This window comes from Hyla sarda, unplaced genomic scaffold (genome assembly GCF_029499605.1).
Source record: "Hyla sarda isolate aHylSar1 unplaced genomic scaffold, aHylSar1.hap1 scaffold_59, whole genome shotgun sequence".
NCBI lineage: Eukaryota > Metazoa > Chordata > Amphibia > Anura > Hylidae > Hyla > Hyla sarda.
Window position 1 is genome coordinate 756,112 of NW_026610603.1, and position 26,803 is coordinate 782,914.

Sequence of the window (26,803 nt, forward strand, 5' to 3'; positions counted from 1 at the left end):
CCAGTGTTTCCCAACCAGGGTGCCTCCAGCTGTTGCAAAACTACAACTCCCAGCATGCTCGGACAGCCTTTGGCTGTCTGAGCATGCTGGGAGTTGTAGTTTTGCAACAGCTGGAGACACCCTGGTTGGGAAACACTGGATGAAAGTGACGACCAAACCCCCCACCCCCCCCCCCCCCTTTTTTTTAAATGAACTAATAGTGCAATAGACTCTCCCCTAAAGACAATCTCTGCCGGCAAAGCACAGGCGCTAGCCGGCTAACGTCTGCGTTACGCGGAGACCCCAGATCTGTGCGTCGTCTCGTAGAACTCCTCCTCCTCCCGCCATCCCCCATAAACATAACTCCTCCCCCCCCCCCAGGACAATGAAAAACACTTAAAAAAAAAAATAAAAAAACAACTTTACAAAACACAATGACATAAAAATAACAGAAAAACATGAAAAATATTCAGCAATAACCGTAAAAAAAACCATATTACTTGACTATAATATGAGTATCAAAGTGCATGAAATGACACCAGTGAAATAAATAATTCAGCTGCCTGAGTGTGATGCTCACGTGACCCTCGCCACAAATGTACAGATATATATATATGTATATACACACAGCCCTATATATATATATGTATATATTTATATACGGATATATACACACACGCACATAGCCATGGATGCACACCAATACTTACACCCACATGCAATGGTAACCGACCTCCTCCCCCCCATCCCCCCACCCCCCCCACACGACCAGTCACATTATATAGATGTATATACACACACCAGCGAGCACACGTGTACATACGGGCAGGTTGGTGGGTCATATACTGGGAAAGAACGTGCAGAAATATATGTATATATATAAACATGTTTGTACAGGTTATCCTATGTACATCAGCCCGTGTACCCTGCGGATATACACAGGCGGGGGGGCGCTGCACCTCGCACAGGGGGGGGCAGCTCATTAAGAGGTATGAGTGATACCACACACGTCCGTCACACATGACTATTTACACACACACGTGCGTGGGTGGTGCACAGGCTCCAGGCAGATCCATCGGGAGGAACGAGGGGTTAATTGGTCAGCCCCCTCTTCTGTAAACAGTCCAGATCCTGCGCCTGCTTCATCTCCTTCATCCTGTGCAGGGGAGAGAGAATCGGGTGAGGAACATGAGAGGGAGCAAAGGTCATAGGGTTGCACAGAGCGCCCCATTACTCTCCTATAATAGACGCTACACCTGGGACCATAAGAACTAGAGATTTCCCAATATCAGACATTAGATTTTGTACTGGTGCAAATGTATCCATGATATCCCCCTCCCCTCCAGCTCTGAGGCCTCTTCATTGTTCACTATGTGATCCAGATTGATGCGGACCTTGATGAAGAAGGTCCTGCACCCCTCAGGATGGCAGGAGAAGGTCCTGCACCCCTCAGGATGGCAGGTGAAGGTCCTGCACCCCTTAGGATGGCAGGTGAAGGTCCTGCACCCCTCAGGATGGCAGGCGAAGGTCCTGCACCCCTCAGGATGGCAGGAGAAGGTCCTGCACCGCTCTCGGGATGGCAGGAGAAGGACCTGCACCGCTCTCGGGATGGCAGGAGAAGGACCTGCACCGCTCTCGGGATGGCAGGAGAAGGTCCTGCACCGCTCTCAGGATGGCAGGAGAAGGTCCTGCACCGCTCTCAGGATGGCAGGAGAAGGTCCTGCACCGCTCTCAGGATGGCAGGAGAAGGTCCTGCACCGCTCTCAGGATGGCAGGAGAAGGTCCTGCACCGCTCTCAGGATGGCAGGAGAAGGTCCTGCACCGCTCTCGGGATGGCAGGAGAAGGTCCTGCACTGCTCTCGGGATGGCAGGAGAAGTAACAGAGGGAAGGATGCAGAGGCCTCAGCGTGGGAGCAGAGGGAAGGTGAGGGGGATTTTAATTATTTTCTTTTAGTGGGGACTTATTGGCGGAACTTCTTTATCAATCTTACAGGGGGTTTCCTGACTACCTAAATACTGCGGGCTGCTAACTAAAAGGGAAGGATTCTCTAGCTACCTACTGGGGGCTTCTATCCAATAGGGGGAATTCCCTTCCTACCTATCTTTTGGGGGCTTTACCTAATAAGGGGATTCCCTCCCTACCTATATTCTGTAAATGAAGGAAAAATGGGGAGACCAGAGGGGGGTGCCTAGTGTGATACCATAAGAGTAGTAGGAGAGAGCAAGAGAATAGATGGGGCCTCTTTAGACCCCAAAGTAATGGCTGCTCACCTTGCAGCAAGTAAAAACCTGCATATCAACCCACAACGGGGTTTAGAGAAGAAGAACCCTTGACAAATATATACACATACATATGTTGTTTCCATGGTTCTAGGTGTATATCTACACGTGTGTGTGTATATATATATATCCTCTAAATGCATGAACCTTGGTACTCCTAAGGTTCATCTTACACATCTACATTTGTATATAATTAGCTCAGCTATATGTCCTTTGAGCGAACAGCCCTTACTCAAAATTATACAGCCCACCCTGGGGTGTGTATGTGTGTGTGTGTGTATGTATGTATATATATATGTATATATATATGTATATATATATATGTATATATATATATGTATATATATATATGTGTATATATATATATATATATATATATATATATATATATATACACACACATCTAATGATAGGTTTCCACAGCTCATACCCCAGTTGTCCAATTCACCAACAGCTGTCAAATATTGTGTCACGCCCCCTTCCCACTGACACCCCCCTTATATCTACCTTACATACCAACCAATATGCATTAGCACACATTATTCTGTGCCTTCCTATCCTATTCTACCTAATAGCACAGATCAGCATTGTCATACATCCTCTCCCCGTGACAGCGCAGCTATGTCACCGGCAGCACCGGTACACGCACACTTCACTGCTCCGCTAACCATTGGATCTAGCCGGTCACGTGGTTCCCGCCCCTGTGCGACGCCTCCCTAGCAACCACACGATCACTCACTCTGCCACAGTGTCTACTGACCCCAGCGTACGCATCTGGAGTCCGGATGTTTTCATCTGGACACCGGATGTGGACACCAGCTGCGGTTAATGTATTTACATCACTGTATATACATTTTGCACCATATTTGTACATCTGCAGACCAATAGAGGTCCTGTAAAGAATATAACTTTGCATATCATTTAATCATTATGTTTTGTGACTGAACTAAGTACCTTTTATGCAACACACCTGTTTGTAGCCCCTCCCATTTTCTCCTGTATATATACCTGCATGATTGTAACTTTTGACATACTGATCTGAAGAAGGGGGAGGCTCCCCCGAATCCGCCTGTTTTATTGTTTTATGGTTCATCCAATAAACTGTCCAGTGTTTTGTACTACCTGCATCTCTGGCTACAGTTTGTTACCCGCACCAGTGGAACCAGCAGCGCCATCCCAAGGTTTCTTTTTCGCTTTGCTACTGATTGTACCTATATTCTGGGGGCTTCTACCTAATAGGGGGATTCCCTCCCTACCTATATTCTGGGGGCATCTAACTAATAAGGGGGAATTCCTTTTCTACCTATCTTCTGAGGACTTCTACCTAATTGGGTAATTCCCAATCTACCTTCTGGGGGCTTGTACCTAATAGGGGGATTCCCTACCTACTTACTGGAGGATTTTAATTAGAGGGTATTTCTTACCAACCTACCTTCTAAAGGCTTCTTACCTATTTTGGGGAATTCCCTACCTAACTACTGGGGGCTTCAACTTAATATGAAGGGATTCCCTGCCTACTTGGGGCTTATACCTAAGAGAAGGGATTCCAGACTTACTGGGGGCTTCTGCCTGGGGGGGGGGAATTTCCTAATAAGAATCGAGATATCCATAATAAGTGTATAATATTGGTCCTCTACCCCCACTCTTTACCTGTGACGACAACGGCGGAGAAAGCGCATGATCTTGCGGGCGGCCTGGTCTTGCTTCTTGGTGAGAAAGGACCCCCTGGGAAAGACGTGAGAAGTGTCACTTATGGAGGCACACACGAGTTCTTACCAAGACACAGTATAACAACATCCATGTCTGATGTTTTTAGCTTAGCGAAGGCTTTCGAGTCTATAACCACATCTCTCAGTGTATGCCCACCGCATGGTACAGACACAGCAGAAAGCCGTATAGTCCGATATATAAACCACAAGTGAACAATAACACTGAGCATATGTCACAGTGTCATGATTTGTAAAAAAATTTATAAAAAAATAGGCCAAAATGCAGATGCAATGTGTGAAAATTCATCCTTACTGCTTCTATAGGAATTAAGAGTACAAGTAGCAGCCAAGTGCTGATAATTGAATGCCCCTATTTGTTGATCATCAAGTGCTGGTCAGGAGCAGTCAGGGATGTCTTGACACAATGTCAAGGAGGAAAGACATTACCAATGGTCTAGAGCAGTGTTTCCCAACCAAGGTGCCTCCAGCTGTTGCAAAACTACAACTTCCAGCATGCCCGGACAGCCTTTGGCTGTCTGGGCATGCTGAGAGTTGTAGTTTTCCAACAGACTTGTCGCGTGGGTCCCAGCTGCTAAGGGCTTATGGTGGATATCAGTGATAACACTGATGCCAGCCATTAACCCTTTAAATCACGACATCTAAAGCATCTGCATAGCTTTGGGAGACTCATTGGACACCCATCAGCACCACTTCAGGGGGTTAAATGAGTCAAGATGGCAGCCGGAGGTCCCTTCACCTGTGATCCCCTTGCATGGTCTGACTTCTGCCAGGCTATACAAGTGGATCACCAATATCACTGATCAGTGCTATCACAATGCATAGTACTGAACAGCAATAGCAATCAATACAGTCCTATAATCACTCACTTGATGCGATGTTGCAGAGCTGGGCCCGCACGGGAACCCTCTCTGTAGCTGCGGTAACATTGCTGAATAAGCACAGCTGCCCGCCGGCTCTGCTGGAAACGCTTCTGCTCGTAGTAACTACGGAACTTGGACTGGATCAGGATGGCCGCCTGTGTCATCTTCTTGTACAGTGCATACTGGGGAAGGGAAAAAAATACAGAAGTGTCAATGGGTTCGAACTGGTCTGACCAGATGAAGACCGACACATACAGTGGGGAAAAAAGTATTTAGTCAGCCACCAATTGTGCAAGTTCTCCCACGTAATGATGAGAGGCTGTAATTTTCATCATAGTTTATAACCTCAACTATGAGAGACATAGGGAGAAAAAAAATTCATAAAATCACATTGTCAGATTTTTAAAGAATTTTTTTGCAAATTATGGTGGAAAATAAGTATTTGGTCGCCTACAAACAAGCAAGATTTCTGTCTCTCACAGACCTGTAACTTCTTCTTTAAGAGTCTCCTCTGTCGTCCACTCGTTACCTGTATTAATGGCTCCTGTATGAACTTGTTATCAGTATAAAAGACACCTGTCCACAACCTCAAACAGTCACACTCCAAACTCCACTATGGCCAAGACCAAAGAGCTGTCGCAGGACACCAGAAACAAAATTGTAGACCTGCACCAGGCTGGGAAGACTGAATCTGCAATAGGCAAGCAGCTTGGTGTGAAGAAATCAACTGTGGGAGCAATTATTAGAAAATGGAAGACATACAAGACCACTGATAATCTCCCTCGATCTGAGGCTCCACGCAAGATCTCACCCCGTGGTGTCAAAATGATTACAAGAACGATGAGCAAAAATCCCAGGACCACACGGGGGGACCTAGTGAATGACCTGCAGAGAGCCGGGACCAAAGTAACAAAGGCTACCATTAGTAACACACTACACCGCCAGGGACTCAAATCATGCAGTGCCAGATGTGTCCCCCTGCTTAAGCCAGTACATGTCCGGGCCAGTCTGAAGTTTGCTAGAGAGAATTTGGATGGTCCAGAAGAGGATTGGGAGAATGTCATATGGTCAGATGAAACCAAAGTAGAACTTTTTGGTAAAAACTCAACTCATCGTGTTTGGAGGAGAAAGAATGCTGAGTTGCAACCAAAGAACATCATACCTACTGTGAAGCATCAGGGTGGAAACATCATGCTTTGGGGCTGTTTTTCTGCTAAGGGACCAGGACGACTGATTCCTTTAAAGGAAAGAATGAATGGGGCCATGTATACTGAGATTTTGAGTGAAAACCTCCTTCCATCAGCAAGGGCATTGAAGATGAAACGTGGCTGGGTCTTTTATCATGACAATGATCCCAAACAAACTGCCTGGGCAACGAAGGAGTGGCTTCGTAAGAAGCATTTCAAGGTCCTGGAGTGGCCTAGCCAGTCTCCAGATCTCAACCCCATAGAAAACCTTTGGAGGGAGTTGAAAGTCTGTGTTGCCCAGCAAAAGCACAAAACATCACTGCTCTAGAGGAGATCTGCATGGAGGAATGGGCCAAAATACCAGCAACAGTGTGTGAGAACCTTGTGAAGACAGAAAACATGTGACCTCTGTCATTGCCAACAAAGGGATATAACAAAGTATTGAGATTAACTTTTCTTATTGACCAAATACTTATTATCCACCATAATTTGCAAATAAATTCTTTAATAATCAGACAATGTGATTTTATGGATTTTTTCTCATTCTGTCTCTCATAGTTGAGGTTATAACCTATGATGATAATTACAGCCTCTCATCTTTATAAGGGGGAGAACTTGCACATTTGGTGGCTGACTAAATATTTTTTTGCCCCACTGTATCCCCTTCTATGCCGGCTTCTCAGGACATTCTAAACATTATTTATTACAATATTGACCACTAGATGGCGACACTCTCTCATAATATTTCTGACCATTAGATGGCAGATGACTACGCCCAACGCTTTAGTTTGGAGATCGGGAAGGAACGAGCTGGAGATCATGCAGACATTACACCGTAGTGCAATGTTTTCCAAGCAGTGTGCCTAAAGCAAAACTACAACTCCTAGCATGCCCGCACAGCCTTTAGCCATAGACTAAACAGAGGAGTCTCCCCATAACAAGCACATTCACTCTAGGGCCGAAATTAGGAAATTGGTGTCATCAGAAGTGTCTCCTCCCTCAAGGAAACCACAGGTTTTTACCTTTAGCGCAATCCATGTCAGCTTGTAAAAGAAGAAGGCTTGGGTTAGTGGTTAGTGGGTTAGAGTGACCCCTAAAGTAAGATGGCCCATGTATGGTCTGACCCCAGGATGCAATATCCATCAAATTCAGAAAACACATCAATGACAGATCCTTCTCTACAGCCCCAATCTATGACAGATCCTTCTCTACAGCCCCAATCAATGACAGATCCTTCTCTACAGCCCCAATCAATGACAGATCCTTCTCTACAGCCCCAATCTATGACAGATCCTTCTCTACAGCCCCAATCTATGACAGATCCTTCTCTACAGCCCAATCTATGACAGATCCTTCTCTACAGCCCCAATCTATGACAGATCCTTCTCTACAGCCCCAATCTATGACAGATCCTTCTCTACAGCCCAATCTATGACAGATCCTTCTCTACAGCCCCAATCTATGACAGATCCTTCTCTACAGCCCAATCTATGACAGATCCTTCTCTACAGCCCAATCTATGACAGATCCTTCTCTACAGCCCAATCTATGACAGATCCTTCTCTACAGACCAATCAGTGACAGATCCTTCTCTACAGCCCCAATCAATGACAGATCCTTCTCTACAGCCCAATCTATGAAAGATCCTTCTCTACAGCCCAATCTATGACAGATCCTTCTCTACAGCCCAATCAATAACAGATCCTTCTCTACAGCCCAATCTATGACAGATCCTTCTCTACAGCCCAATCAATGACAGATCCTTCTCTACAGCCCAATCAATGACAGATCCTTCTTTACAGCCCCAATCAATAACAGATCCTTCTCTGCAGCCCAATTAGTGACAGATCCTTCTCTACAGCCCAATCTATGACAGATCCTTCTCTACAGCCCAATCTATGACAGATCCTTCTCTACAGCCCAATCTATGACAGATCCTTCTCTACAGCCCAATCAATGACAGATCCTTCTCTACAGCCCAATCAATGACAGATCCTTCTCTCCAGCCCAATCTATGACAGATCCTTCTCTACAGCCCAATCTATGACAGATCCTTCTCTACAGCCCAATCTATGACAGATCCTTCTCTACAGCCCAATCTATGACAGATCCTTCTCTACAGCCCAATCTATGACAGATCCTTCTCTACAGCCCAATCTATGACAGATCCTTCTCTACAGCCGAATCAATGACAGATCCTTCTCTACAGCCCCAATCAATGACAGATCCTTCTCTACAGCCCAATCTATGACAGATCCTTTTATACAGCCCCAATGACAGATCCTTCTCTACAGCCCAATCAATGACAGATCCTTCTCTACAGCCCAATCTATGACAGATCCTTCTCTACAGCCCCAATCTATGACAGATCCTTCTCTACAGCCCCAATCTATGACAGATCCTTCTCTACAGCCCCAATCTATGACAGATCCTTCTCTACAGCCCAATCTATGACAGATCCTTCTCTGCAGCCCAATCAATGACAGATCCTTCTCTACAGCCCCAATCAATGACAGATCCTTCTCTACAGCCCAATCAATGACAGATCCTTCTCTACAGCCCAATCTATGACAGATCCTTCTCTACAGCCCAATCTATGACAGATCCTTCTCTACAGCCCAATCTATGACAGATCCTTCTCTACAGCCCAATCTATGACAGATCCTTCTCTACAGCCGAATCAATGACAGATCCTTCTCTACAGCCCCAATCAATGACAGATCCTTCTCTACAGCCCAATCTATGACAGATCCTTCTATACAGCCCCAATCAATGACAGATCCTTCTCTACAGCCCAATCAATGACAGATCCTTCTCTACAGCCCAATCAATGACAGATCCTTCTCTACAGCCCAATCTATGACAGATCCTTCTCTACAGCCCAATCTATGACAGATCCTTCTCTACAGCCCAATCTATGACAGATCCTTCTCTGCAGCCCAATCAATGACAGATCCTTCTCTGCAGCCCAATCAATGACAGATCCTTCTCTGCAGCCCAATCTATGACAGATCCTTCTCTACAGCCCAATCTATGACAGATCCTTCTCTACAGCCCCAATCAATGACAGATCCTTCTCTGCAGCCCAATCTATGACAGATCCTTCTCTACAGCCCAATCAATGACAAATCCTTCTCTACAGCCCAATCAATGACAGATCCTTCTCTACAGCCCAATCTATGACAGATCCTTCTCTACAGCCCAATCAATGACAAATCCTTCTCTACAGCCCAATCAATGACAGATCCTTCTCTACAGCCCAATCAATGACAGATCCTTCTCTACAGCCCAATCTATGACAGATCCTTCTCTACAGCCCAATCAATGACAAATCCTTCTCTACAGCCCAATCAATGACAGATCCTTCTCTACAGCCCAATCAATGACAGATCCTTCTCTACAGCCCAATCTATGACAGATCCTTCTATACAGACCAATCTATGACAGATCCTTCTCTACAGCCCAATCTAAGACAGATCCTTCTCTACAGCCCAATCTATGACAGATCCTTCTCTACAGCCCAATCTATGACAGATCCTTCTCTACAGCCCAATCTATGACAGATCCTTCTCTACAGCCCAATCTATGACAGATCCTTCTCTACAGCCCAATCTATGACAGATCCTTCTCTACAGCCCAATCTATGACAGATCCTTCTCTACAGCCCAATCTATGACAGATCCTTCTCTACAGCCCAATCTATGACAGATCCTTCTCTACAGCCCAATCTATGACAGATCCTTCTCTACAGCCCAATCTATGACAGATCCTTCTCTACAGCCCAATCTATGACAGATCCTTCTCTACAGCCGAATCAATGACAGATCCTTCTCTACAGCCCCAATCAATGACAGATCCTTCTCTACAGCCCAATCTATGACAGATCCTTCTCTACAGCCCAATCAATGACAGATCCTTCTCTACAGCCCAATCAATGACAGATCCTTCTCTACAGCCCAATCTATGACAGATCCTTCTCTACAGCCCAATCTATGACAGATCCTTCTCTACAGCCCAATCTATGACAGATCCTTCTCTGCAGCCCAATCAATGACAGATCCTTCTCTGCAGCCCAATCTATGACAGATCCTTCTCTGCAGCCCAATCTATGACAGATCCTTCTCTACAGCCCAATCAATGACAAATCCTTCTCTACAGCCCAATCAATGACAGATCCTTCTCTACAGCCCAATCTATGACAGATCCTTCTCTACAGCCCAATCAATGACAAATCCTTCTCTACAGCCCAATCAATGACAAATCCTTCTCTACAGCCCAATCAATGACAGATCCTTCTCTACAGCCCAATCAATGACAGATCCTTCTCTACAGCCCAATCTATGACAGATCCTTCTCTACAGCCCAATCTATGACAGATCCTTCTCTACAGCCCAATCTAAGACAGATCCTTCTCTACAGCCCAATCTATGAAAGATCCTTCTCTACAGCCCAATCTATGACAGATCCTTCTCTACAGCCCAATCTATGACAGATCCTTCTCTACAGCCCAATCTATGACAGATCCTTCTCTACAGCCCAATCAATGACAGATCCTTCTCTACAGCCCAATCTATGACAGATCCTTCTCTACAGCCCAATCTATGACAGATCCTTCTCTACAGCCCAATCTATGACAGATCCTTCTCTACAGCCCAATCTATGACAGATCCTTCTCTACAGCCCAATCAATGACAAATCCTTCTCTACAGCCCAATCAATGACAGATCCTTCTCTACAGCCCAATCAATGACAGATCCTTCTCTACAGCCCAATCAATGACAGATCCTTCTCTACAGCCCAATCTATGACAGATCCTTCTCTACAGCCCAATCTATGACAGATCCTTCTCTACAGCCCAATCTAAGACAGATCCTTCTCTACAGCCCAATCTATGAAAGATCCTTCTCTACAGCCCAATCTATGACAGATCCTTCTCTACAGCCCAATCTATGACAGATCCTTCTCTACAGCCCAATCTAAGACAGATCCTTCTCTACAGCCCAATCTATGAAAGATCCTTCTCTACAGCCCAATCTATGACAGATCCTTCTCTACAGCCCAATCTATGACAGATCCTTCTCTACAGCCCAATCTATGACAGATCCTTCTCTACAGACCAATCTATGACAGATCCTTCTCTACAGCCCAATCTAAGACAGATCCTTCTCTACAGCCCAATCTATGAAAGATCCTTCTCTACAGCCCAATCTATGACAGATCCTTCTCTACAGCCCAATCTATGACAGATCCTTCTCTACAGCCCAATCTATGACAGATCCTTCTCTACAGCCCAATCTATGACAGATCCTTCTCTACAGCCCAATCTATGACAGATCCTTCTCTACAGCCCAATCTATGACAGATCCTTCTCTACAGCCCAATCTATGACAGATCCTTCTCTACAGCCCAATCTATGACAGATCCTTCTCTACAGCCCAATCTATGACAGATCCTTCTCTACAGCCCCATCAAGTGTCTTTGTCATGTCACCATTCCAGTGTATGTCAGATCCTTCTCTACATCCCCAACTGCATCAAATAGTGTAGTCCCAATGATGGTGTATACTTGACCAATACATTGCTATGCCCTCTGACCCCCCTCATTGATCAGGTCAGGGTCATTTCTATGTTTAGTGGGTGGAGCCTCTGCCCAAATAATAGGATACCTGCTTGTATTTCCGGTAGCAGCGCTGAATGACAGCAGCCGCCAAGTCCTGCTGTTCCTTTAGTCGTCGTCCCTAGATAAAAAAAATAAAAATAAATATTAAAGTGGATAATGGGTGATCTCCACGTATATAAAGAGCAACGCTACAGGGAGACAACAGAAGCCAAACACAGGGCAAAATTAGTCCCTCCCCCTTGACTCCTCCCAAGAACAACTGCATTTCCTGCTCCTAAGTCAGTGGTCTCTGAACTGTACACCTCCAGATGTTGCAAAACTACAACTCCCAGCGTGTCCAGACAGCCAATGGCTGGAGACGACGCTTATAAGCAATCAGAGAAAGCAGTCAGAGCTCCCACTGTACAAGACAATACTGGACAGTAGGGGGCGCCGCTGGACAATGCTGCGGCCTCTCACCTTGTATTTGCGGAAGGCGGTCTGGATGACTCGAGCCGCCTCATACAGTTCACGCTGCTCGTGGTCCGAGAGGGTCAGGAGGGCAAACTCACTTTCCATGCGTCCACTACTTGAGGCACTGAGAAACTCTGACCAGCGGGCGGCACCTGGAGGGTCAAACCTCTCGAAGGAGATTTCACCCAGAGGAGGCGGAGAGGCCGGGGACGGCGGTGCCTCGGACCTGGAGATGACAAGGAGGTGGTAATGGTAAAACAATAGCAATGTACATGGCAGGGTCACATGATTCATATACAGTGGGGGAAAAAAGTATTTAGTCAGCCATCAATTGTGCAAGTTCTCCCCCTTATAAAGATGAGGCTGTAATTTCCATCATAGGTTATAACCTCAACTATGAGAGACAGAATGAGAAAAAAAATCCATAAAATCACATTTTCTGATTTTTATAGAATTTATTTGCAAATTATGGTGGAAAGTATTTAGTCAATAAGAAAAGTTCATCTCAATACTTTGTTATATCCCCTTTGTTGGTAATAACAGAGGTCAAACGTTTTCTGAAAGTCTTCACAAGGTTTTCACACACTGTTGCTGGTATTTTGTCCCATTCCTCCATGCAGATCTCCTCTAGAGCAGTGATGTTTTGGGGCTGTCGCTGGGCAACACAGAAGACTTTCAACTCCCTCCAAAGGTTTTCTATGGGGTTGAGATCTGGAGACTGGCTAGGCCACTCCAGGACCTTGAAATGCTTCTTACGAAGCCACTCCTTTGTTGCCCGGGCGGTGTGTTTGGGATCATTGCCATGATGAAAGACCCAGCCACGTTTCATCTTCAATGCCCTTGCTGATGGAAGGAGGTTTTCACTCAAAATCTCAGTATACATGGCCCCATTCATTCTTTCCTTTACACGGATCAGTCGTCCTGGTCCCTTAGCAGAAAAACAGCCCCAAAGCGTGATGTTTCCACCCCCATGCTTCACAGTAGGTATGATGTTCTTCGGATGCAAATCAGCATTCTTTATCCTCCAAACACGGCGCATTGAGTTTTTACCAAAATGTTCTACTTTGGTTTCATCTGACCATATGACATTCTCCCAATACTCTTCTGGATCATCCAAATTCTCTCTAGCAAACTTCAGACTGGCCCGGACATGTACTGGCTTAAGCAGGGGGACACGTCTGGCACTGCATGATTTGAGTTCCTGGCGTCGTAGTGTGTTACTGATGGTAGCCTTTGTTACTTTGGTCCCGGCTCTCAGCAGGTCATTCACATGTGGTTCTGGAATTTTTGCTCACCGTTCTTATGATCATTTTGACACCACGGGGTGAGATCTTGCGTGGAGCCTCAGATCGAGGGAGATTATCAGTGGTCTTGTATGTCTTCCATTTTCTAATAATTGCTCCCACAGTTGATTCATTCACACCAAGCTGCTTGCCTATTGCAGATTTAGTCTTCCCAGCCTGGTGTAGGTCTACAATTTTGTTTCTGGTGTCCTGCTCTTTGGTCTTGGCCACAGTGGAGTTTGGAGTGTGACTGTTTGAGGTTGTGCACAGGTGTCTTTTATACTGATAAGTTCATACAGGAGCCATTAATACAGGTAACGAGTGGAGGAGAGAGGAGACTCTTAAAGAAGAAGTTACAGGTCTGTGAGAGCCAGAAATCTGGCTTGTTTGTAGGTGACCAAATACTTATTTTACCAAAGAATTTACCAATTAATTCATTAGAAATCCTACAATGTGATTTCCTGTATTCTTTCCCCCCATTCCGTCTCTCGTAGTTGAGGTTATAAACTAAGATGAAAATTACAGCCTCTCATCTTTTTAAGTGGGAGAACTTGCACATTTGGTGGCTGACTAAATACTTTTTTCCCCACTGTACATGGAGGGGTCACATGACTCATACATGACAGGGTCACATGATTCATACTAGGGCTGCACGATATGGGGAAAATGTGCGATTGCGATTATGGGCCTAAATATCGCGATTTCGATATGCGATGTGAAATAATAAATGGTGAAATCCCGCCATTTCATCTCCCATCTCCTCCATTTTACAACTATCCAGCCATTTCATGCCCACCTCCCATTTCACATCTCCCCCCCCCCCACCCTGTCACATTATCCCCTCATGGTCACATCTTCTCCCATCACATTTCCTCCGCGTCACATAACCCCCCCCCCCCCCACCGCCCCATATCACATCTCACCCCCTGTCACATTCCCCACATTCTTCCCCCATATCACATTCCCTTCTCCCCCTACCACATTCTCCCCCCCATATCACATCTCACCGCCCCTGTTACATTCTCCCCCCACCTTGTGACATCCCCCCGTCACATTCTCCCCCCCCCCCCCCGTCACATACATTCCCCCCGACCCCATTCTCCCCACCAGGTCACATTCTCCCCACCATGTCACATACATTCCCCACTCACCCCATTCTCCCCCCACCCCCGGTACATTCGGCCCCCCTGTCATTCTCCCCCCCCAGTCAAATTCGGCCCCCCATGTCACATTCGGCCCACCATGTCACATTCTCTCCCCCCTTCACATTCTCCCCCCCATGTCACATTCTCTCCACCCCCCGTCACATTCGGCCCCCCATGTCGCATTCTCTCTCCCCCCCCCGTCACATTCTCCCCACCATGTCACATACATTCCCCCTCACCCCATTCTCCCCCTCCCCCGGTACATTCGGCCCCCTTGCCACATTCTCCCCCCCCCCCCCCATGTCACATTCGGCCCCCCCCCCCCCCATGTCACATTCTCCCCCCACTGTCAAATTCGGCCCCCCATGTCACATTCGGCCCCCCATGTCACATTCTCTCCCCCCCCACCCCCCTTCACATTCTCCCCCCCATCCGTCACATTCGGCCCCCCCCCGTCACATTCTCCCCCCCGTCACATTCGGCCCCCACCATGTCACATTCTCCACCCGTCACATTCTCCACCCGTCACATTCGGCCCCCCATGTCACATTCTCTCCCCCCCCACCCCCCTTCACATTCGCCCCCCCCGTCACATTCTCCCCCCCGTCACATTCGGCCCCCCCTGTCACATTCTCCCCACCATGTCACATTCTCCCCACCATGTCACATTCTCCACCCGTCACATTCTCCCCACCATGTCACATTCTCCCCCCCTGTCACATTCCCCCCCCCCCCTGTCACATTCTCCCCACCATGTCACATTCTCCCCACCATGTCACATTCTCCCCACCATGTCACATTCTCCCCCCCCTGTCACATTCTCCCCACCATGTCACATTCTCCCCACCATGTCACATTCTCCCCCCCCCCCTGTCACATTCTCCCCACCATGTCACATTCTCCCCACCATGTCACATTCTCCCCACCATGTCACATTCTCCCCCCCCCCTGTCACATTCTCCCCCCCCTGTCACATTCTCCCCACCATGTCACATTCTCCCCACCATGTCACATTCTCCCCACCATGTCACATTCTCCCCACCATGTCACATTCTCCCCACCATGTCACATTCTCCCCCCCCCCTGTCACATTCTCCCCACCATGTCACATTCTCCCCACCATGTCACATTCTCCCCACCATGTCACATTCTCCCCACCATGTCACATTCTCCCCCCCCCTGTCACATTCGGCCCCCCATGTCACATTCTCCCCACCATGTCACATTCTCCCCCCCCTGTCACATTCTCCCCCCCCCTGTCACATTCGGCCCCCCATGTCACATTCTCCCCTCCCTGTCACATTCGGCCCACCATGTCACATTCTCCACCCCCTGTCACATTCTCCCCTCCCTGTCACATTCGGCCCCCCATGTCACATTCTCCCCCCCCCCCTGTCACATTCTCCCCACCATGTCACATTCTCCCCACCATGTCACATTCTCCCCCCCCCTGTCACATTCGGCCCCCCATGTCACATTCTCCCCACCATGTCACATTCTCCCCACCATGTCACATTCTCCCCCCCCCTGTCACATTCGGCCCCCCATGTCACATTCTCTCCCCCCCCTGTCACATTCTCCCCTCCCTGTCACATTCGGCCCCCCATGTCACATTCTCCCCTCCCTGTCACATTCGGCCCCCCATGTCACATTCTCTCCCCCATGTCACATTCTCCACCCCCTGTCACATTCGGCCCCCCCATGTCACATTCTCTCCCCCATGTCACATTCTCCACCCCCTGTCACATTCGGCCCCCCATGTCACATTCTCCCCTCCCTGTCACATTCGGCCCCCCATGTCACATTCTCTCCCCCCCCTGTCACATTCTCCCCTCCCTGTCACATTCGGCCCCCCATGTCACATTCTCCCCTCCCTGTCACATTCGGCCCCCCATGTCACATTCGGCCCCCCATGTCACATTCGCCACCCCCTGTCACATTCGGCCCCCCCATGTCACATTCTCTCCCCCATGTCACATTCTCCACCCCCTGTCACATTCGGCCTACCCACCATGTCACATTTTGTACTGCAGCAATACACTGGGTTTCCCGGGCGGTTTTCAAATCTCCCACCGGATCCGGTAAACCCAGTGTATTGCTGCTGAAAAAGACCTTTCCCCATCAGCCAATCACGTGATACCGCTGTGGCCAGTGATTGGCTGTAAAGGGAAAGGTCCTACTAGTTGAATGGTGAAGAGAAGAGACACCGGACGGCACGGAGGGAAACGGCATCTGCAGGTTAGCAGAAGTTTTTTTTTTCTTTTCTCCCTGCACCCTTTCCCTTCGCTCACTGATTTTCAACCAGGGTGCCTCCAGCTGTTGTGAAACTAATACTACCAGCATGCACGGACAGCCTTTGCCGGGCATGCTGGAAGTTGTAGTTTTGCAACAACTGGAGGCACCCTGGTTGGGAAACACTGACTTTTAGTATTTAAGTTTGTTTTTACCTGCTCTGGACGGCCCCGCCTGCAGCAGCACGTGAGCCGCCCCGAGCAGAGCTTTCCCGGGGGCCGTATCGCTATATTGCAAAAAGCAAAAATCGTGATTCGACTGCTTTTGCGATATATCGTGCAGCCCTAAATCATACACATGACAGGGTGACGTGCTTCATACCTGGTCACCTTGACTCGTAACCCCTCCATAGATCTCCTATTCACCCGCTTGAAGCGCTGCCCATATCCTCCGATCTCAGAAGGACTCCCATCATCTCCTGGGCTCATCTGAGCAAAGCGAGCCAAAGCACGAGCTGCACGCATTCCCTCACTGTGTGTACACAACGTGTGTGAGCTCGACACTGCTACACCACGACAATTCTACATATACACACAGTCCAGACACTACTACACCACAACAATTCTACATATACAAACAGTCCAGACACTACTACACCACAACAATTCTACATATACAAACAGTCCAGACACTACTACACCACAACAATTCTACATATACAAACAGTCCAGACACTGCTACACCACGACAATTCTACATATACACAGTCCAGACACTACTACAACACGTCCAGTACACACAGTCCAGACACTACTACACCACGACAATTCTACATATACACACAGTCCAGACACTACAACAACACGTCCAGTACACACAGTCCAGACACTACTACACCACGACAATTCTACATATACACAGTCCAGACACTACTACAACACCTCCAGTATACACAGTCCAGACACTACTACACCACGACAATTCTACATATACACAGTCCAGACACTACTACAACACCTCCAGTATACACAGTCCAGACACTGCTACACCACGACAATTCTACATATACACAGTCCAGACACTACTACAACATGTCCAGTACACACAGTCCAGACACTACTACACCACGTCCTGTATACACAGTCCAGACACTACTACACCACGACAATTCTACATATACAAACAGTCCAGACACTACTACAACACGTCCAGTACACACAGTCCAGACACTACTACACCACGACAATTCTACATATACACAGTCCAGACACTACTACAACACGTCCAGTACACACAGTCCAGACACTACTACACCACGACAATTCTACATATACACAGTCCAGACACTACTACAACACCTCCAGTATACACAGTCCAGACACTGCTACACCACGACAATTCTACATATACAAACAGTCCAGACACTACTACACCACGTCCTGTATATACACAGTCCAGACACTACTACACCATGACCTGTATACACACAGTCCAGACACTACTATACCACGACAATTCTACATATACACACAGTCCAGACACTACTACAACACAACAATTCTACATATACACAGCCCAGACACTACTACACCATGACCTGTATACACAGTCCAGACACTACTACACCATGACCTGTATACACAGTCCAGACACTACTACACCATGACCTGTATACACACAGTCCAGACACTACTACACCATGACCTGTATACACACAGTCCAGACACTACTACACCATGACCTGTATACACACAGTCCAGACACTACTACACCATGACCTGTATACACACAGTCCAGACACTACTACACCATGACCTGTATATACACAGTCCAGACACTACTACACCATGACCTGTATACACAGTCCAGACACTACTACACCATGACCTGTATACACAGTCCAGACAATACTACACCATGACCTGTATACACACAGTCCAGACACTACTACACCATGACCTGTATACACACAGTCCAGACACTACTACACCATGACCTGTATATACACAGTCCAGACACTACTACACCATGACCTGTATACACAGTCCAGACACTACTACACCATGACCTGTATACACAGTCCAGACACTACTACGCCATGACCTGTATACACACAGTCCAGACACTACTACACCATGACCTGTATACACAGTCCAGACACTACTACACCACGTCCTGTATACACAGTCCAGACACTACTACGCGATGACCTGTATACACAGTCCAGACACTACTACACCATGACCTGTATACACACAGTCCAGACACTACTACACCATGACCTGTATACACACACAGTCCAGACACTACTACACCATGACCTGTATACACAGTCCAGACACTACTACACCATGACCTGTATACACACAGTCCAGACACTACTACACCATGACCTGTATACACACACAGTCCAGACACTACTACACCATGACCTGTATACACAGTACAGACACTACTACACCATGACCTGTATACACAGTCCAGACACTACTACACCACGTCCTGTATACACAGTCCAGACACTACTACACCACGTCCTGTATACACACACATTCCAGACACTACTACACCATGACCTGTATATACAGTCCAGACACTACTACGCCATGACCTGTATACACAGTCCAGACACTACTACACCATGACCTGTATACACAGTCCAGACACTACTACACCATGACCTGTATACACAGTCCAGACACTACTACACCATGACCTGTATACACAGTCCAGACACTACTACACCACGTCCTGTATACACAGTCCAGACACTACTACACCACGTCCTGTATACACACACATTCCAGACACTACTACACCATGACCTGTATACACAGTCCAGACACTACTACACCATGACCTGTATACACACACAGTCCAGACACTACTACACCATGACCTGTATACACACAGTCCAGACACTACTACACCATGACCTGTATACACAGTCCAGACACTACTACACCACGTCCTGTATACACAGTCCAGACACTACTACGCCATGACCTGTATACACAGTCCAGACACTACTACATCATGACCTGTATACACAGTCCAGACACTACTACACCATGACCTGTATACACAGTCCAGACACTAATACACCATGACCTGTATACACAGTCCAGACACTAATACATTTATACACATACAACTATGTTTTTCACTGACCCGTGTGGGGGTAGCCCTGGCATCTGGTCCGCCGTGTCCAGGTAGCTGGCCAACCACGCCATCGTCTTACTGAGGTTCCCCGATCTCTCTCTGAGGGGCGCAGAGTCTGACGCGGTAAAGTCGTCCTGCTTGATGCGATCTGGTGTGGCTTCTATGATCTGTTCTGCGAGGGTAACCATATCAACCTGGGACAAAGCAGAGCGAGGGCGACAGAGGAAGGATGTGAGGGAGCGCGAGATAGAGAGAAAAAAGGATACAAAATGGCGGAAAATGGAGAGAAAGAACGAGACACAGTGAGAGAAAGTACTTGGGGTAGAAGTGACACGTTACCTGCAGGTAGTCGTGGTTCTCAGTGTCCTCCTGGTATTCAAGGAGATCGGCTTCATCTACTTCAGGAGAGCCCATGTTGTAGCGCACTTGTTCTACCGGGTCCTCGATTTCCCAGGAGGCGGCTCCCATTATTCTGGAATTGGGAGGGGTCTCTACGGGGGTGTCTTGGCTGCTCTCCGGGCTGCAGTCGGGTGAACCGCGTAGGGCTGAGCTACTGGAATAGGCGGAGGTCACAGAGACAGAACCGTCTGATGCCTCTGATGGGGACGGGAGGCTGCTGAGACCTGCGGAGTGGAGAAACCGCCAAAGGTTCAGCACATACTCCGATCCCGAATGTGGAATCTACTTGGACTATATCATAGACGAGGCCCCGTTACCTGTATCGGCGCTGGTGGATAGAGGAGAGAGTCCCCGGCTGATCTCTTGGTGCCCCATGAGTGAATGCCAACCCGACTGCTGTAAGTCTGTCACGTTTCCCAACGCTACCTCCTGCCTCTGCATCTCCTCTAGGGTAGACGCCAGCTTGACGTGTCCTCGCGACCGCGCAACTCCTAGGGGAAGTCTACCCAGAGAGTCCGGTATGGAGAGAGCTCGGCAGTCCCAGCGGAAGAGGAGCGTGGCGGCCTCCGTGTGTCCTAGAGCACAAGCCCACATCTACAGAGGGAAGATTGAGACACCAGATCAGTGTTTACCAATCAGCTGCTGCAAAACTACAACTCCCAGCATGCCCGGACAGCCTCTGGCTGTCCGGGCATGCTGGGAGTAATAGTTTTGCAATAGCGGGAGGGGATCTGGTTTGTAAACACTGCCTCAGATGAATGCAACGCACAGGAGTGCAACTTCACAACGTACATACCAGGGGTGTGCAGGAGAAGTGGTCGACATTCAGAGGGTCCACCTCCAGCTCCACAGCTAAGCTTTGAGAGTGGATGCTCCTAAAGACAAAAAAATGACACGTTATAAGTCATATACCGCTCCTCAGGCGTCTGCTCCCCCCAGATACCAAGGACGCTTTCTCCTTATCTGACACCATCACCCACCTCCACTGTATCAGGGTCTCGATAAGACGGGCATAGCCCTGAGCTGCAGCCAAGTGGAGCAGGGTCATCCCTCGGAAACTCATCTCGTGCGCCAGAAGGTCTGATGTCACCCAGCAGGCCTGCGACATCATCTTTTCGCATACCGCGACCAGCCTGACTTCAAACGAGTCTGTGGCTGACACCTAAAATAGTAGAAGATTCAGACTTCATTCACATTCATGGCAGGACGTAGAGGAGGATCTGGTGATTAACACAGAACGGGAGGATCGAGCGTGAACACTAAATACATCACAGTGCCTGGTATATGAGATCACAAAAGAGCGACCTTGTGTTATCACCAAATAGATCCACCAGTCTACCTATTTGTATCACAGAGAAGAGTCTGGAGGATCTAGTATGACAAACAAGACAGAGTCTGGAGGATCTAGTGTTATAGATAATAGGCAGAGGACACAGGGTCTGGAGGATCTGGGGATATTATAGAGAGGACACAGGGTCTGGAGGATCTGGTAATATCATAGAGAGGACAGAGTGTCTGGAGGATCTGGTGATATCATAGAGAGGACAGAGGGTCTGGAGGATCTGGTAATATCATAGAGAGGACAGAGGGTCTGAAGGATCTGGTGATATCATAGAGAGGACAGAGTGTCTGGAGGATCTGGTGATATCATAGAGAGAACAGAGGGTCTGGAGGATCTGGTAATATCATAGAGAGGACAGAGGGTCTGGAGGATCTGGTGATATAGAGGACACAAGGTCTGGAGGATCTGGTGATATCATAGAGAGGACACAGGGTCTGGAGGATCTGGTGATATCATAGAGAGGACACAGGGTCTGGAGGATCTGGTGATATCATAGAGAGGACACAGGGTCTGGAGGATCTGGTGATATCATAGAGAGGACACGAGGTCTGGAGGATCTGGTGATATCATAGAGAGGACACAGGGTCTGGAGGATCTGGTGATATCATAGAGAGGACACAGGGTCTGGAGGATCTGGTGATATCATAGAGAGGACACAGGGTCTGGAGGATCTGGTGATATCATAGAGAGGACACAGGGTCTGGAGGATCTGGTGATATTATAGAGAGGACACAGGGTCTGGAGGATCTGGTGATATCATAGAGAGGACACAGGGTCTGGAGGATCTGGTGATATCATAGAGAGGACACGAGGTCTGGAGGATCTGGTGATATCATAGAGAGGACACAGGGTCTGGAGGATCTGGTGATATTATAGAGAGGACACAAGGTCTGGAGGATCTGTTGATACCATAGAGAGGACACAGGGTCTGGAGGATCTGGTGATATCATAGAGGACACAGGGTCTGGAGGATCTGGTGATATCATAGAGAGGACACAGGGTCTGGAGGATCTGGTGATATCATAGAGAGGACACAGGGTCTGGAGGATCTGGTGATATTATAGAGAGGACACAAGGTCTGGAGGATCTGGTGATATCATAGAGAGGACACAGGGTCTGGAGGATCTGGTGATATCATGGAGAGGACACAAGGTCTGGAGGATCTGGTGATATCATAGAGAGGACAGAGGGTCTGGAGGATCTGGTAATATCATAGAGAGGACAGAGGGTCTGGAGGATCTGGTAATATCATAGAGAGGACAGAGGGTCTGGAGGATCTGGTGATATCATAGAGAGGACACAGGATCTGGAGGATCTGGTGATATCATGGAGAGGACACAAGGTCTGGAGGATCTGGTGATATCATAGAGAGGACAGAGGGTCTGAAGGATCTGGTGATATCATAGAGAGGACACAGGGTCTGGAGGATCTGGTGATATCATAGAGAGGACACAGGGTCTGGAGGATCTGGTGATATCATAGAGAGGACACAGGGTCTGGAGGATCTGGTGATATCATAGAGAGGACACAGGGTCTGGAGGATCTGGTGATATCATAGAGAGGACACAGGGTCTGGAGGATCTGGTGATATTATAGAGAGGACACAAGGTCTGGAGGATCTGTTGATACCATAGAGAGGACACAGGGTCTGGAGGATCTGGTGATATCATAGAGAGGACACGAGGTCTGGAGGATCTGGTGATATCATAGAGAGGACACAGGGTCTGGAAGATCTGGTGATATTATAGAGAGGACACAGGGTCTGGAGGATCTGGTGATATTATAGAGAGGACACAGGGTCTGTAGGATCTGGTGATATTATAGAGAGGACACAGGGTCTGGAGGATCTGGTGATACCATAGAGAGGACACAGGGTCTGTAGGATCTGGTGATATTATAGAGAGGACAGAGGGTCTGGAGGATCTGGTGATATTATAGAGAGGACACAGGGTCTGGAGGATCTGGTGATATTATAGAGAGGACACAAGGTCTGGAGGATCTGGTGATATCATAGAGAGGACACAGGGTCTGGAGGATCTGGTGATATCATAGAGAGGACACAGGGTCTGTAGGATCTGGTGATATTATAGAGAGGACAGAGGGTCTGGAGGATCTGGTGATACCATAGAGAGGACACAGGGTCTGTAGGATCTGGTGATATTATAGAGAGGACAGAGGGTCTGGAGGATCTGGTGATATTATAGAGAGGACACAGGGTCTGGAGGATCTGGTGATATCATAGAGAGGACACGAGGTCTGGAGGATCTGGTGATATTATAGAGAGGACACAGGGTCTTGTGGTGGTGGGGGTTGGGTGGAGATCCTGTAAACCGTTGGGGTTTGCGGTGCTGGTCAGGAGGAGACCCGGACCCTCTACAGGAGAACACAAAGCCGCCCCCATCCCCCACACTGGACAGACGTGGTGGAAAATATTGTCTGTAACTTAAGAAGCAAATAATCCACTTAGTAAATCTCAAGTGACGTCTAATGGAAAATCAGAGACTGAAGATTCCTCCAAGGACAGAGGGAAAACCACAACAGGATAAAGGGAGGAGGGGGAGCAAGGACTTTATACACAGGTGTGGAGGAGTATATACACAGGTGGGGAGGACTATATACACAGGTGGGGAGGAGGAGTATATACACAGGTGGGGAGGAGGAGTATATACACAGGTGGGGAGGAGTATACACACAGGTGGGGAGGAGTATACACACAGACAGGTAAACACACAGGTGAGGAGCATATACACAGACAGGTATACGCACAGGTGGAGAAGTATATACACAGACAGGTATACACACAGGTCAAGGAGTATATACACAGACATGCATACACACAGGTGAAGGAGTATATACACAGCCAGGTATACACAGCCAGGTATACACACAGGGGAAGGCGTATATACACAGACAGGTATACACACAGGTGTAGGAGTATATACACAGCCAGGTATACACACAGGTGAAGGAGTATATACACAGACAGGTATACACACAGATGGAGGAGTATATACACAGACAGGTATACACACAGATGGAGGAGTATATACATAGACAGGTATACACACAGGTGGAGGAGTATATACACAGACAGGTAAACACATAGGTGAGGAGTATATACACAGACAGGTGAAGGAGTATATACACAGCCAAGTATACACACAGGTGGAGGAGTATATACACAGACAGGTATACACACAGATGGAGGAGTATATACACACAAAGGTATACACACAGGTGGAGGAGTATATACACAGACAGGTTTACACACAGGTGAGGAGTATATACACAGACAGGTAAACACGCAGGTGAGGAGTATATACACAGACAGGTAAACACACAGGTGAGGAGTATATACACAGACAGGTAAACACACAGGTGAGGAGTATATACACAGACAGGTATACGCACAGGTGGAGGAGCATATACACAGACAGGTATACACACAGGTGAAGGAGTATATGCACAGACAAGCATACACACAGGTGAAGGAGTATATACACAGCCAGGTATACACAGACAGGTATACACACAGATGGAGGAGTATATACACAGACAGGTTTACACACAGGTGAAGGAGTATATACACAGACCGGTATACACACAGGTGGAGAAGTATATACACAGACAGGTATACACACAGGTGGAGGAGTATATACACAGACAGGTATACACACAGGTGGAGGAGTATATACACAGACAGGTATACACACAGGTGGAGGAGTATATGCACAGACAGGTATACACACAGGTGGAAGAGTATATACACAGACAGGTATACACACAGGTGGAGGAGTATATACACAGACAGGTATACACACAGGTGGAGGAGTAGATACACAGACAGGTATACACAGGTGAGGAGTATATACAACAGGTGAGGAGTATACACAGACAGGTATACACACAGGTGGAGGAGTATATACACAGACAGGTATACACACAGGTGGAGGAGTATATAAACAGACAGGTATACACACAGGTGGAGGAGTATATACACAGACAGGTATACACACAGGTGGAAGAGTATATACACAGACAGGTATACACACAGGTGGAGGAGTAGATACACAGACAGGTATACACAGGTGAGGAGTATATACAACAGGTGAGGAGTATACACAGACAGGTATACACACTAACCTGACTGTCCCCTCCACGGGGGCCGCTGGGAGGTCTGGCTGGCGGCTGGTGCTGACCGGAGCTCATATCGGCCATCCGTCGCTCCATCTGCTCCAGACGCTCCAGTATAGACATCCTGAACTGATTGTCTGCAGGAAAGAAGAGGACTATGGGTAATAGTGGATGATGATACCGGGATGTGCCCACCGAGACTACTGCCATACTGTGCTACTAACTGATCACCGAGACTACTGCCATACTGTGCTACTAACTGATCACCGAGACTACTGCCATACTGTGCTACTAACTGATCACCGAGACTACTGCCATACTGTGCTACTAACTGATCACCGAGACTACTGCCATACTGTGCTACTAACTGATCACCGAGACTACTGCCACACTGTGCTACTAACTGATCACCGAGACTACTGCCATACTGTGCTACTAACTGATCACCGAGACTACTGCCATACTGTGCTACTAACTGATCACCGAGACTACTGCCACACTGTGCTACTAACTGATCACCGAGACTACTGCCATACTGTGCTACTAACTGATCACCGAGACTACTGCCATACTGTACTACTAACTGATCACAGAGACTACTGCCACACTGTGCTACTAACTGATCACAGAGACTACTGCCACACTGTGCTACTAACTGATCACTAAGACTACTGCCATACTGTGCTACTAACTGATCACCGAGACTACTGCCATACTGTGCTACTAACTGATCACAGAGACTACTGCCATACTGTGCTACTAACTGATCACCGAGACTACTGCCATACTGTGCTACTAACTGATCACCGAGACTACTGCCATACTGTGCTACTAACTGATCACAGAGACTACTGCCATACTGTGCTACTAACTGATCACCGAGACTACTGCCATACTGTGCAACTAACTGATCACTAAGACTACTGCCACACTGTGCTACTAACTGATCACTAAGATTACTGCCATACTGTGCAACTAACTGATCACTAAGACTACTG

At 47.7% G+C, this 26,803-nt stretch overlaps 1 protein-coding gene across 1 annotated transcript; it reads right to left on the bottom strand.

Moving 5' to 3' along the window:
* Positions 1–343: 343 nt before the first annotated feature.
* LOC130340398 (calmodulin-binding transcription activator 1-like) lies at positions 344–26,555 on the bottom strand. The gene is made up of 14 exons (XM_056554185.1): positions 26,534–26,555; positions 25,815–25,942; positions 21,310–21,491; positions 21,126–21,204; positions 20,647–20,923; positions 20,270–20,553; positions 19,940–20,124; positions 17,150–17,299; positions 12,115–12,334; positions 11,702–11,773; positions 7,059–7,079; positions 4,856–5,031; positions 3,910–3,984; positions 344–1,135 (listed from the first exon to the last, which is right to left on the bottom strand). Exons 1-14 carry the CDS (start codon positions 26,553–26,555, stop codon positions 1,072–1,074), a joined length of 1,935 nt encoding a protein of 644 aa, XP_056410160.1. The 3' UTR covers positions 344–1,071.
* Positions 26,556–26,803: the final 248 nt, after the last annotated feature.